We start from the raw sequence: 15,144 nt of genomic DNA, 5'->3' as shown, positions 1-15,144 counted from the left end.
CACACCCACCCTTGAGCACATACTGTATCTAACAGAACAGTGATTTGATTGATTTAAAGTGTGTAAAATAACCCTTTATATACATTTACATTGGATGTGTTTGATTCTTCTAGGAGCTGATTGGTCGAGCCCTGTGAGCCCTAACAAGTTTAAAGGTGCCGTTTGTGTTGGGTCATGTGGTCTGTGTGTGTGTCCAGCTGTGAATTGTGGGTAATTTGCGTGTGGTCTCTCTACCTTGCAGCTCTTGACACAGACGACTCCAGAGTTCTTGTAGCTCTTCTTCTTCTTCTGTTTCTCAGCGTGGATGCAATCAAATGCCACCTGTGAAACAGTGACACCTACAGCTCAAACTGAGCACTACAGAGCTGAATGACCTCTGACCTCTGCATTGACAAAATCTGCCCCTGTCAAGAGGAATAGAATTCTATAAATAACAAGGAAACAGGAAGTAGACAGAGGGAAGTGACCTCACCGGGGAGCCATGTGCCGCCTTCTGCAGCTCAGATACTTTAGTGCTGAAAGAACCAATCAGGTCGTGAGATCCATCGCTGTCGTGATCAGAGCAGTTTACCTGCAGGGGGAGACACACACACACACACAGAGGTCACTTTGTATGTGTGTTTGCACAATCATGTATGTATGTGTGTGTGTGCGCATATGTGTGTGTGTGTGTACCTTGACTTCTTTCTCCAGATCACTGCTGCAGAATGTTTGCAGAGGAACCGTGAACTTCTTCCAACATGGATTCAGATTGTTCTTCACCACCTACACACACACACACCTGTCCCTTAGTACCTACAGAGTCAGAGCTGTGTCAGTACAGCATCACAGACCCTGATCCACCCTAACCCTGCCACAACCAGAGGCTGGGAGTCACAGCTCAGCTCACAGCGCCACACGCTGGTCCTCATGTGAAAGCAGCTCCATGGTTTCACTCCACAGAGCACAGACAGGTCTGAGCAGCAGACAGGTCTGAGCAGCAGACAGGTCTGAGCAGCAGACAGGTCTGAGCAGCAGACAGGTCTGAGCAGCTTCAGTCAAAACTCAAAAAAACACCACAAGTTTGGGATTGGACCAAATTAGACTGGAGCATAAACCCTGAGAAAAAGGTGTGTGTGTGTGTGTGTGTGTACCTCTGATCTGTAGACTAGCTGCCACTTCCCATCAGCTCCCTGCTTAAAAAACTCCAGGAATGGATCAGACTTCCCAAACGTATCCTGCTCACGCACACGCACCACACACACACACACACACACACACACACACACACAGTGATTACTTCCTTTTTAAGTCCAAGTGGGGATTCACTGATGAAGAGGCAGATTTACCTTCTTGTCAAGTCCTTTGGCTTCCAGCTCCAAAACAATCGCTCTGTTGTCTTTGATCTCCTCTGCTGAGACCTACACACACACACACACACACACAACACACACACACACACACACACACACACACACACACACACACAAGTTAAAGGTCCTCAGAGTGAATCCTTCATGTGTTCATGTATGAATCATGTTGTGGTTCTCTGATGAGTTGACCTTTGACATCTCACAGCACTGTGGGCAGCGCACGCACAGACACACACACACACTTACAGTGATGGTTCCTTTCCCTGCAGGTTTCCCTTCCTTCAGCTGCAGAGGTCTGCTCACTGTTTTACTAGACACAATCTGACACACACACACACACACACACACACACACACAAAACAGTGTTAAGTTTCCTCTGTGAGCCATGTAGAGGAACACACACATCCGTGTCATGTTGCTTATTGACATAAATATATCTGCACTCTGCCAGTAGGACCATGAGCTTCAGCAGCCAGAACCTGGTCCCAGTGGTAACATCAATGCTGGAACCAGTGTGTGTGAAATGAGCAGCAGAGGGTCCGACTCCATCAGGAGAGCCAGAGCCTTCAGCACCAAGGCTGTGTGCGCCACACGAATGTAAACAAACCAGATCCCATCATGTCAGGACAGAGTGAAGAAAGGTTCTGATCCGGGTCAGACCTGATCCGGGTCACTCCATCTTCTCAGTGATTCAGATCAGTCATGACACAAAGGAATATCTGAGTCAGTGTGGGCGTGGCTTGTACCTGTCCCAGCGTTAGCTCCACCCCTCCCAGGAAGTCGTCATCACTGACGTCAGAGGTCGAGTTGTCGATGTCATACACAGCAAATTTCAGTTTCTGGACCGTCTCAAAGTGATACTGCAGTCTGAGACGCTGAGAGAAAGACGGGGAGGACGAGTTCTTCACCTGCTCCGTACGGGCCAGCTGCAAGGGAGGGGGAGGGGTGGAGGGGAGAGAGAGGGAGAGGGGAGGGGGAGGGGAGGACAGGAGAGAGAGAGGCCCTTTGACAAACATTCATGTAATACTGTAGAAATGAAGATTTGCAGAACACAATCATACCTCAGTCCAGTTTTTTCCTCCATCACTCTGCAGCAGAACACAGAGAGGATCAGACTTAGAACCCACATCCTTATCCAACAGGTCTGAGCAGGAGACAGACAGCTCCACCTTACTGACACAGTCTGCCATCTGAGAGAGAGAGAGAGAGAGAGAGAGAGAGAGAGAGAGAGAGAGGAGAGAGAGAGAGAGAGAGAGAGAGAGAGAGAGAGAGAGAGAGAGAGAGAGAGAGAGAGAGAGAGAGAGAGAGAGAGAGAGATGAGTTACTTCAACAGATAAGAGAGAATATACACGCGCGCGCACACACACACACCTTATCACAGCGGTTTGACAGATGTGTGTATCTCCTGTTAGCGTTAGCTTACACAGCCCGGAGCCAGAAACCACAAAGCGCAGCCTGAGTCCGTGTGAACGCTCCTCTGAGCTCAGGACGCTCACCAATGCTCACTAATACTCACTACTGCTCACTACCACAACGATAACGGGTGAGACGAGCCGTTTGGACGCGGAGCTGGATCGCTAACTTCCGTTCATACCGAGAAGCAACATCCGCTGATAGGGAGCGGCTCGCGCACACACGCACCACACACCAGACGGCCTTTGATTGGACGACCTGGCTGTGTGACACGCCCACTGCCCAAAAAGCACATTTCCAAAAAGCAAAATTCAATCATCGATCTGTTTTGATAAAGACACAAAGATCACAGACATACACAAACACACACACTGCCACAACACACACACACACTGCCATAACACAGACACACACACACACCGCCACAACACAGACACACACACACACACTGCCACAACATGCACACACTGGCACAACACAGACACACGAACACACACACTACCACAACACACACACACACACACACACACACACACACACACACACCGCCACAACACACACACCCTTGAGCACATACTTTATCTAACAGAACAGTGATTTGATTGAATGTCACAACACAGACACAACACGTACACACACACACACTGCCACAACACGCACACACTGCCACAACACAGACAGACGCACACACACTGCCATAACACACACACACACCGCCACAACACACACACACACACACACACACACACACACACACACTGCCACAACACACACACACACACACACACACACACACACACACTGACACAACACAGACACACACACACACTGCCACAACACAGACACACACACTGCCACAACACACATACACAAACACCGCCACAACACACACACACACACACACACACTGCCACAACACAGACACACACACACTGCCACAACACAGACACACACACTGCCACAACACACACACACACACACTGCTACATCATGCATGCACACACACAAGCAACAATGCTATTCCTTTATATTGTGTCTTATTCTTCAGTCCGCTCTCATCAATCAAACCTTAACATTGAGTTCATTATGAAAAAGTGACATTTGTAAAAGTATGATATTATATAAATATGTAGTAAATCTCAAACTGAGCAGAGCTTAAAGATCATTTAAGTGTGATTTGAGTCCACGTCTGCAATTTGTAAATGAATGAACGAATCAGAACTGAAAGGTTCAACTAAGGTTTCTAATGCTGTGTAGATGTTCTTCTTCTCCTCTTCAGGTCTGCAGGTCTCTAATGGACCCTTATGGATCCATGATCACGTGTCAGAGCCTCTAAAGCTCCGTATGTTGTCATGGATCTCTATCCTAAAGTAACTCTGACCTTTGACCCTGAACCCTCTGTATGTTGTCATGGATCTCTACCCTATAGTAACCTCCTGGTCCTTCTCTCATCAGTCTGCAGCTGTGTGATGAAGCAGCTGAGAGGATGTAGAGCAGATAAACATGCAGGGCGTCGTGAGGAGAAACAGGAGAAGAAGAACAGAGATGTGAGGAGGTGTTAGCCTCATTGCATCATCACACAGCTCACTGAATGACTCCAGGAGATACTTGAGCTTTTATTGTGGAGGGCAGAACTTTTATCTTTGTGCTGTAGAAGAAACAACCACATGGATCCATAAGGGTCCATTAGAGACCTACAGAGCTGAAGAGAAGAACAACATCTACATAATGACACACACACTCAGAGGTCAGAGGTGAAGCAGCTGGAGATCATGCAGTACTCATGGTCCCTTACTGAGTGTCCTGTTACTTTAAATCCTCCAAGTGTTTCCAGGCCTCAGATGGTGTCGCATCAACCTGCTCCTCTCAAAGTACAAAACACAACATCTACACAATTCAAAACCAAACAACTGAGGCCGGAACACCAGAACCACAACAACCTCTGCAGAAGAGTTTGAGCTATAGAATAAAACCCTGGTGTGTGTGTGTGTGTGTGTGTGTGTGTGTGTGTGTGTGTGTGTGTGTGTGTGTGTGTGTGTGTGTGTGTGTGTGTGTGTGTGTGTGTGTGTGTGTGTGTGTGTGGTTACAAGGTCTCATGCAGATGATGACACTATTAAGACTTCCTGTTCATCTTTTCAAAGACTGGATTTAATTTGAAAGATATTCTCAAACTTGCACAATTATTTTTTTCTGAAAGGTTTTTAGGTTGGTGTTTTCTGAAAGCGTTGCTCTGATGTCTGTTACATTTACTCAGGTCACTAAAATACACTGTTAATCATTTCTGTTCAATTTCAGGATTGATGATAGCTCTCCACAAACTCTACAAGCTACAGCCAACTTTATACAAGCTACAAGCTACAGCCACCTTTATATAAACTAAAGCCAGCTTCATACAAGCTACAAGCTACAGCCAGCTTTATATAAACTACAGCCAGCTTTATACAAGCTACAAGCTACAGCCAGCTTTATATAAACTACAGCCAGCTTTATACAAGCTACAAGCTCCAAGCTTCAGCCAACTTTATACAAGCTACAGCCACCTTTATACAAGCTACAGTCAACTTTATAACAGCTACTGCCAACTTTATACAAGCTACAGCCAACTTTATAACAGCTACTGCCAACTTTATACAAGCTAAAGCCAACTTTATACAAGCTAGTGCCAATTTTATAAAAGCTACAGCCAACTTTATACAAGCTAGTGCCAATTTTTTAAAAGCTACAGCCAACTTTATACAAGCTACCGGCTATAGCAAACTTCATATGAGCTACAAGCTACGATATCCTGTCGTCTTTGGACTCTGGATGCTGAGGACCAATGGGACGATGTCAAAAATGTTCGACTATGTTGGATCAGCTCAGTGTTCTGTCACTCACCTGCAAGTGCCGCCTCTTTCTTTCCAGCAGTTGGAGCAAACAGGTGCAGGTAAATGACTGACAGCCTCACCACACCAACAATCATCGGCGCGCATGGTACTATCTCTCTCTCACACACACACACACACAGACACACATCTTGTATTGGCATGAGAACACACACCACCCCAGGTCTTCTTAGCTGAAGCATGTCACTTTTACAAAAGAACGACTGCACCAATAGTTGATTCAACAGTGGATGCATGCTTTGGTTTCCATGGTGAGGCAGTAAGACGCAGACAGAGCTGTGAGCTGGTGTCCTTTTATTATCCAAAAAGCAAACGAGAGTCCACATCATGACAAACAGAACATCCATGAGCATACAGAAAACAACAAAACTACCAAACTAAAAACTCTACAGCTTCATGTCAGCGCGCTACAGGCCGAACACCTACTGAGCATGTGCAGTGGCTCCACCGCTACCAGGGGGGAGGGGGGGCTGTCATATCAGAACGGTGACAGAAAACAAAGCAGCAGCCAATATTTACATCTGAAGACATGAGCCAGCAAACTCTTCATCACATCCACCACATAGCAACACAACACTGTTCTCAACAGGTTACCATGGCAACACAGCATTGAATCAACATTTTACAACTGCAACATTGCGATGCTATCATAGCAACACAGCATGACCTTTAACATTGGCAACAGAGTGTGTTATTTTGACCGGAGTAGCTGGGCTCGTCATCTTTTATCATAGCAACAGAGAATATGAAGATTTACCATAGCAGACATTATCATAGCAAAAGGCCATGTTGATATACTTTAGCAGTAAAGACTTAACCATAGCAACAGAGAATCTAAAGCTTTTACCATAGATTATATGATGGAAAGAGAGTGGAGAGATTTTACAGTACCAACAGATTTCATCGTGGCAGTGAGGCAAGACAGTATTTCATCATAGCAACAAGGCATATTGTCATGTCAATATTTTACCCAAGCAAGAGAGCATAGCCATGTGATCATGGCAACACAGCTTTTAATCAATATGTTACCATAGCAACAGAGAATGTCAGATCCTCTTGCAATTAGGCATCAGTTAGACCACAGAAAGGTAATTGAGGATCAGAGCAGGACAGATTTTCCCCATTGCAAGAAATTGCTCCATAGCAACAGAGCATGAATGTTTTTAACCATAGCAGCAGAGCAAATCTGAGCACATGCTTAAGCAACACACGCATTAGTGTCATTATAATCATGATAAATATATTCAGTCCAGCTCTGGACATGTTTGAAAAAAGGCTGCACCGTCACAGAAAAATGAAAGGACATATCTTTGACATTAATGAACATGAACATCATCATCATCATCATCAACCCCACCACCACTGCCATCAGTGTGTCAGGAAAAGGTTTATTCATTGTATGCAGAGAATCAGCAGAGGAACTGCAGGACAGAGCAAAACTTGAATCCAATATTTCTTCTTGGACAGACTGCAGGGGTGGGGCTTACCTGCCTTTAACTAACTTAGGAGGAGGAGCTTCAGTCAGGACATGCAGTGTTTTATTGGCTTTGAGACACCTGGACAGGTTGCTCCAGGTTAGAGTTGGTATGTGTCAGTTTTTTCTGGGTGAGGCTTGGACATTGTGCTTTAACCCAGACTGATCTTGACCTTCCGTGCTCCAATAGGTCGGTCATTAAGGTCCATGACTGCGGCAGCGGCCTCCTCGTGGTTCTGGAAGGCAACCATGGCCTCACCTGTAGGCAGGCCTTTGTCGCTGAACTGCAGACAGACAGAGCCCGGCAGCACCTTGTAACCATAAAAAAAGTCCATGATCTCATCAACGGTCACAGTGAAAGGCATGTTCTGCAGCTTCACCACTGTCGGGCCAGGAGCACCACCGCGCTGACTGTTAGGGTTGCTGGGTCCTGTAGGGGTCGGCTGATTCTGGCCATCAGGTCCTGGACCAAACGCTTGCTGCCCAGCGTTAGCCCCACCCCCTGAACGACCCTGGCTGTTATGAGCCCCTCCTCCATGGGTCTGTCCTCCTCCTTTCCTGTTGGAATTGTCAAAAGGAGCCAAGCCTCTTAGCCCGTCCTGACTAAATGGACCTCCTGTGGCTCCGGGTCGGAAACCTGGTGGCTCCAGAATAGGAGCTCCAGGAAGACCAGCCACGAGTGGGGGAGCCACGCCCAGATTGACATCCCCAAGTCCTGTTGCCAAAGGAGGCAGAGGAGGAGGACCTGCCAGTCCATTTCCTGGTGCAGTGAAAGGGGAAACAAACGGAGCACTGTTGAGATTCCCCATCGTGTTCCTTAAGAAGTTAAATTCCTCCCCACTCATGCCAACAAAAGGGTTGATCTGAGGCTGCTGAAGGCTCGGCTGGGCTGGCTGGTGCTGATTCTGAATCAGCTGATTCTGGTTCTGATTGCGTTGGCCCTTTTTGTTTTGCGGAGGAGGATTCCTTTCAATCTCCTTCATTTGTTCAAATGTCACCAGGTGGACAAAGGCATCCCGGCCATTCAGTTTCTGTCGGTGCAGTCTCTCAGCCTTGCGGGCATCTTCCTCCGTTCGCAGCTGTAGGATGGCTTGTCCTAAACCGTTGCCATAACTATCAGTCAGAACCTTGAGCGTGTCCTCGTAAAACCCAACCCCTTCCAGGAACACACGGACACCTTTTTTAGAGACATTGTAGGGGATGTTGGTGATGTGGACACAGTTTCTTGGAGATTTCAGTCCATCCTGGCTCTTGCCTTCACCCTGTGCTGCACGCTTGCGGATGCTATCAATCTTCTCTAACATTCCCTTTCGGTTGATTGGGAGGACTTGGATGAAACGGCTACCTATATACTGCATGTGGGACCCCAGAGCAGTCTTGTAATCCTGTTCCGTCTTAAACTCCAGAAAGCCTTCCCCAGTGGCTCGTCCATTAGGCCCGAAGGCAATATAAATGCTGTCATCTACAATAGCCAAATTCTTAAAGAACTCTTGGATCTGTTTCTTCTCAGCTTCGTAGGGAAGGCCCTTTAGGTACACACAGAATTCTTGCCGATGTGGAGATCGTGACCTGCCACGCTGATCCCTGCCACCGGGCCTGGACTCAGCATTTCCACGGCGATGGTGCAAGTCCAGTGACTCGTTACTGTTGTTTGCTTTGTTGCTGTTGTGAGGGGCGGGGCCTGACAGGCCATCATTGAAACTGGCCCATTGACGCTCATTGCCTGGTGTTATCTCAATGAACCTCTGACCCATCATGCCACCTCCCCGTTTAACAGCTTCAAAGCTCTCCTGGGGTGAGAAGAACTTGACCACTGCCCTGCCAGTGGGCCGTCCCTGCCTATCTCTCAGCAACCGAACCCCGTCCACCCCGAGACCTCGGAAAAACTCTCTGACATCCACTTCTGAACAGGAGAATGGAAGGTTCTGTAGGAGGACAAACAGTTCATCAGGACTCACTGGTACTCCAGCAGTGGCAGCAGCCGCAGCAGCCGCCTTCATGTGAGCTTGAAGGCCGAGAGACGCCAGGGGGGACAGTGGATTAAACAACATGGGATTAGGGGTTCCCAGAGGGAGACCGGAGCCCAGGCCAGCAGGAGGGGGTAAGGCTGGGTTGAAGGGAGGAAGGGAGGACATATGGGGTAGATGGGGCATTGGCGGCAGAGGTGGTCCTTGGGAGAGTGGGGAAACCGTGGGGACGGGAGGAAGAGAGGATGCTGGCGGTGGTAGAGGCATGGTGGGTAGTGTGGGCATAGGGGGCATAGAGGGCATGCTGGGAAGAGGAGGGATGGGAGGTCCTGCACCGAGAGAGGCGAGAGCCGATGTGATGGTGGGGGCAGAGCTGTAGCTGTTGGCGAAGCTGTGCACCACACTGGCCAGGCTGGCTGCTACCGCCTTGTTGCTATGCTGCTCCTGAGATGAGCTCGGTATGGCTACCGATGTCTGGACATTACCGAAACTCTGGTTTCCATGGCTACCACTCCTCCCCACTCCTCCTTGCTGCTGGCCTATGGCAGGCATGGGGGCAGAGCCCGCTTGTCGGTTGGAGTTGCCGGCCGCAGGTGCGACCACCTCCACAGCAGCGGCTCCAGCCTCAAACCTGCGACGGCTGAGCTCGATCATGTTCTGCATCTCTGTCTTACTGCTGAGCAACAGAGACACTTTGGAGCCTTTAATAGAGCCACCTGTACGCATCATACCTAGGCGGGCATCTTCATCTGTGGCGAAGACGATGAAGGCCTCACCATGCTCGCCCCCCACGATGTGCACACCCCCGTCAGGGATGGTGAGGCCAGAGAAGAAGTGTCTGATGTCCATGGTGCCGGCCACTATGGGCAGACCCTGCAGTCTGATGACTACCGCCATACTGACTGCTAAACAAAAGGCGCTAAAACCTGCAGAGAGAGCAACAGCACCATCAGACTGAGCAACAAATGGCTTAGATCAAATTATTTACATTTCAGTTTTCCAGAATACACGTTTTGCCTCCTGACATTTAGAGACCAATGACACCTCTGAAGGACAGAAGGTTAAATTTACAACTCTAACAGTAAAGGAACACAAAGGCCACATGAACGCAGCACACTGCAGCTTGACACTGAATATCAGAGGCTCATGATGCACATTAGATGTTAAATATCCAAAGAAAAAACAGCTCCTAATGTAAATTCATTGAATTTTCTTTGTATGTGCTGTAAATGAAACAAAGACTCACTGAACATGCTACTGTAATTTAACACAGACAGACTAAACTGATCGCACCAGAGCTCCACATTTCAGCACTTTCTGAAAAAGTTCTGTAAATATAAACAATTTAAATACAGTAGAACGTTTTGATCTAAACATTTGGAGATATTACAGCTAGAGAGCGAATAAACCATGTATCAGGCTAGACTCTGAAGCTCCGCCCACTGCACTTCAAGAGTGAAATGGGACTGTTTTGTTCTTTCCCTACTGTAGCTCTACTTAGATGCTACTGTCTTATTACATTGTTGGTCTTAAAATGTCTTCCAAAACAAAAATTCTAAATAAATACACTGAGAGTACTGCAGGAACGTCACATGGGTCAAAGGCCCTTAGAAGCCTACAAGAAACGGTTCTCAAACTACCCAAAGCTACACGACAAGGAAGCGTTCATTCCCTAGACAAACGTCATGTGACAGGAACCAAAGGTGGGAGAAGAAATCAAAGAGACAGAATAGATTGTAGAAACTGTAGAAAGACCCTGAATGCATCATCACTCACAAATTTGATTTACACATTCAGCTGAGGCTCTTAGTGATGACTTAGCATAACATTTGCTTCCACTGAGCTCCATGTGGTGGCGCTGTTAGTGTGCTCACATGTAGTCTGTGTTTAATGACACAATATACACACACGTCTCACGCTAACCCTGACCCACAGTCCACCTGCGTAAACGGGTGCCGACCAAACAGAAACCAACCCAAGAACTGGAACCAGGCTGCAACCAGCAACCAGCGACAAACAGACTAACAATCAAGCAGCAACTAGCCAGCAGCATGACAGCAGTCTGTGTTGCTTCCTGAGTCGTGCAGCAACTCCAAACCTGCTGAAGGTCAAAGTTAGCAGAAACAAGCTGGAAACAATGGCAACATCAGAAACGTTTCAGAACATCAGCAATTTATCAACGAGAACATGAGCATCCAGCAACACCGTCACCAAAAACATCAGCAGAACCAGAGCAACATTAGCATCGTCATCATCAGATCAACCAGAGCAACATGAGCATCGTCGTCATCAGGTCAACCAGATCATCAGCAGCAGCGTGATTGTCACATCAACCAGATCTACACCAACGTCAACAGCACATCAGCCAGAGCAACACCAGCAACGTAGTTATCACATCAACTAGGGCAACAACAGCAACATAATTATCAGATCAACCAGAGCAAAGTGCTGATCACTTCCAGCACCCACCAGCAACATCTTGATCACATCAACCAGCACAACACATCAACCATAGCAACATCAGTATGAGGTCAATCAGAGCAACAGACAGGAAACAGCAGCAGCTCTGAAGGAAAAGCAAAGCTAGCTTTAGCAAAGCAGCATGGTGGCTAACACCAACCGTGCACCGGCAGACTAAAGATGGAGCAACATTAGCAATTACCCACAATCCCCTGCTTCCACAGACTGATACATTTCCACTCTCCCACCCAGATTCAGACAGGATGTGATGGACAGTTGGTGTAGGTCACATGTCTCTGTATAGGTCACAGGTCACATTTCTACACATAGGTCAATCCCCTGCACATCTGGGCCATAGGTCCCTCTGATGGAGACACAGGAGGACTTCCTGTCTGTAGTCCACATGTTTCAGTCCTGCCCACCTTCGGTCAGAACGCAGGTGGGCCAGCTAATGAGGTCAAACATGACCACAGCAGAGGAAACAACACAGACCAAGTATTGATTAACCCCATACATCATTTCATCAATTATTGAAATCAAAAACCACTGTTAGATTAGATTAGATTCATGAAAAGTGAATTATTACAGCACAACCGCAAACAGAAACATCATTATGTCTCTGATCTGGCATAGAGCAGCATAGAGTGGCATAGAGCAGCTTGTTCCTCCAGTCACACATCAACATGACGTCACCTGAGACTGTGGCTCCTGATCCCAACCCACTCACAACTGAAGACATGCTATCAACACTCAACAAGTCCAGTTACCTTGACAACAACCATGACATGCACACAGAGGTCAAACAGCTGTGTGGCACTGGTTTGGACGCTGCTCCACATCCTGCTCAGATTAGACTTTATATTTCCATAAATGAGACATTTGTTCACCGTCAGAAAATCTTACAAACTTTTAGAAACGGCAGCATCACATCTTCATCACCGTCACTAAACAGTCAGGCTCAGCCTGGAGAAATTACCCCAAGTCCCACAACTCCTTAGTCTGATTCATCCAACACACTCATTTCATGATTAATGCTAAAAAATTTTGACTACATTCTGTGATTTATACCTGACCTCTGACCTCTGAGGGTCTCAGTGTGTAGATGTTTGTGCTTCTCTTCAGGTCTGCAGGTCTTTGAAGAACCCTCATGTTGCTCTCTCTCTCTCTGATAGCTAATAACGTTCTATCATAATTACCCCTTTGAAGCACAACATTTCTATTTCTTCATTGATTTCAGTTTTCTTCCGCATGCTTAGTTTGATTTTGAGTTTAAACATTTGCATTTCTGAAAAATAGTAATACACTTACAGCAAAGTCTACATTTGTCTGCATCTTTCTATAAACTCAAATATTAAAGTCATCTTTATTTTATCCCAAACTTCATAAAGTAAATTCATGAGATTAATGAGGTTTGATTCCAAATCACAGAGGAACGTTTGAAGTTACAAATCAAACACATTTTCACAGAAACGATCAGCACACATTTTCGAATGTCCTGGTGTGACGTCATAACGCGAGCTGCCTTTACATTCACCTGGGACACGCCCTCAATGTAAAGGCCTAGAAACCTGCAGGACGGGACCGGAGACCTACAGGACGGGACGGGACGGGACCGGACCAGACCGGACCGGGAGCCTGTCAGGGGTTTCGCATGACGTCACACAGTACCACTGCAGTTACCTGCTGCAGGCTAACGTCACAGCGCCGTGAGCAGCTAGCAGGTCATGAGCATAAACCGGAAACCCGTCAAAGTAACAAATGTTTGAGCGAAACACTACAGAGGACAAACACAGCTAACAGCTAACAGCTAGCTACACGTCTAACCGAGACAATGGGCGTTCAGTTCAGCAGGCTAACGCTATTAGCCACCTAGCTAGCGCTGCTTTCACGGTGTGTGTGTGTTTGTGTGTGTGTGTGTGTGTGTGTGTCTGTGTGTGTGTGTCGGGGCAGAGCGGCTCCTCTCCGCTCGGCCCCGGGCCTCGGGGCTCTGCTGCCCGGGCACTGCTACTCCATCTTACCGAGAAAGGAGCCAACAAACACGCGGAGCTGCTTGAGTTGAAACGGACGCGCGGACCTGCTGTCTGCCGCACGAAATGTCGGAGCAAATACCGCGAGACTGTGCACGACTACGCGAACGGGCTTTTGTGACGTCAGTGACCCTCGGATGAGCAGCAGCAGATATGTCACAAAATCTACAACATCTATAATATAGATCAATAATCCACTGCTGCGGCTAGATTCACAGAGCGTCGATTTAAATTAATTTAAATATTGATTATTGTTACGTATGGTGTCTACGTATTATTTATGTATGTAGGCCTATTCTTGTTTGGTTCTGTTATGTGGTGTTTTTGTCTCCCTCTTTTGGTCTGCGTCTCCTATTTTCTCAGATGTACTTCCTGGTTCCAGTCATCACCACTCACCTGTTCCATATCATCAATCAACTATCCCCACACCATATATACAGCCCCTTTGTCTTCAGTTTCCTCTCTTGTTCCACTCTTTGGTTTGGTATGGTTATTGAGCTCCTATCGTTTGGATTATTTTGCTAACCCTGTGTTGCTTTTTGTTAAAATAAACATTATTTAATTGATATTCTCTCTTGGTGTTGTATTCCTGCACCCTCACCTAAGTCTGTTGCCTTATGTTGCGCCCTTCCCCTCTGAGTCACTACGGGGACGTAACAATTATACACTGCTCAAAAAAATTAAAAGAACAGTTTTTTATCAGGGTATGGCATGAATTCAATTGCACTTTTCTGATAATGATTTGGTCAGTTAAGTGGCAGAGGGGGTTGTTAATCAGTTTCAGCTGCATTGGTGTTGATGGAATTATCAACAGGTGCACTAGAGGGGCAACAATGAGACGACCCCCCAAACAGGACTGGTTTTGCATGTGGAGGCCATTTCAAGTTTCTCCCTCTTGATCTTTTTGAACTGGTTTTCCACTAGTGTTGGCTTTAGCTAGAGTCATTATCACGACTGGGAGCAGGAGGCGATTTCTTAACCCTACAGAAGTTGCACAGATTGTCCAACTCCCTGCCAGGATGGCACATCCACGCGTGCCGTTGCAAGGAGATTTGATGCGTCTCCCAGCACAATCTCCAGAACATGGAGGAGATTCCAGGAGACAGGCAGTTACTCTAGGAGAGCTGGACAGGGCCGTAGACGGTCCTCAGCCCATCAGCAGGACCGATATCTGCTGCTTTCTGCAAGGAGGAACAGGTTGAGCACTGCCCGAGCCCTACAGAATGACCTGCAGCAGGCCACTGGTGTGAATGTTTCTGCCCAAACAGTCCGAAACAGACTTCATGAGGGTGGCCTCAGGGCGCGACGTCCTGTAATGTGACCTGTGCTCACTGCCCAGCACCGCGGAGCTCGATTGGCATTTGCCATAGAACACCAGAATTGGCATGTCCGCCACTGGCGCCCCGTGCTTTTCACAGATGAGAGCAGGTTCACCATGAGCACCTGTGATAGACGTGAAGGGGTCTGGAGAAGCCAAGGAGAACGCTATGCTGCCTGCAACATCGTTCAGCATGACCGATTCGGTGGTGGGTCAGTGATGGTCTGGGGAGGCATATCCATGGAGGG

General features: G+C 47.4%; 1 protein-coding gene across 4 annotated transcripts in view; it reads right to left on the bottom strand.

The window, feature by feature from the left end:
* Positions 1 to 13,669, bottom strand: part of LOC142989410 (copine-1-like) — an 18,981-nt gene extending 5,312 nt beyond the window's left edge. Inside the window, exons 1-9 of one of the 4 annotated variants that reach the window (XM_076138922.1) lie at positions 13,570 to 13,669; positions 2,414 to 2,542; positions 2,099 to 2,278; positions 1,599 to 1,673; positions 1,329 to 1,400; positions 1,134 to 1,217; positions 676 to 765; positions 473 to 571; positions 235 to 321 (exon numbers count right to left, since the gene is read on the bottom strand). In XM_076138922.1, the coding sequence (XP_075995037.1) occupies positions 235 to 321; positions 473 to 571; positions 676 to 765; positions 1,134 to 1,217; positions 1,329 to 1,400; positions 1,599 to 1,673; positions 2,099 to 2,278; positions 2,414 to 2,542 (816 nt within the window). In that variant the 5' untranslated portion in view covers positions 13,570 to 13,669. Of the gene's footprint in view, positions 1 to 234; positions 322 to 472; positions 572 to 675; positions 766 to 1,133; positions 1,218 to 1,328; positions 1,401 to 1,598; positions 1,674 to 2,098; positions 2,279 to 2,413; positions 2,543 to 2,723; positions 2,971 to 5,447; positions 10,018 to 13,569 lie in introns of those variants that run through there. The other 3 variants (XM_076138923.1, XM_076138924.1, XM_076138921.1) reach the window with 3 other exon arrangements.
* Between the last annotated feature and the right edge of the window lie 1,475 nt (positions 13,670 to 15,144).

This window comes from Genypterus blacodes, unplaced genomic scaffold, assembly GCF_046128005.1.
Source record: "Genypterus blacodes isolate CSIRO-AG114 ecotype Tasmania unplaced genomic scaffold, CSIRO-AGI_Gbla_v1 ptg000418l_1, whole genome shotgun sequence".
Classification (NCBI taxonomy): Eukaryota; Metazoa; Chordata; class Actinopteri; order Ophidiiformes; family Ophidiidae; genus Genypterus; species Genypterus blacodes.
This window is presented reverse-complemented; position numbering and strand designations above follow the sequence as displayed.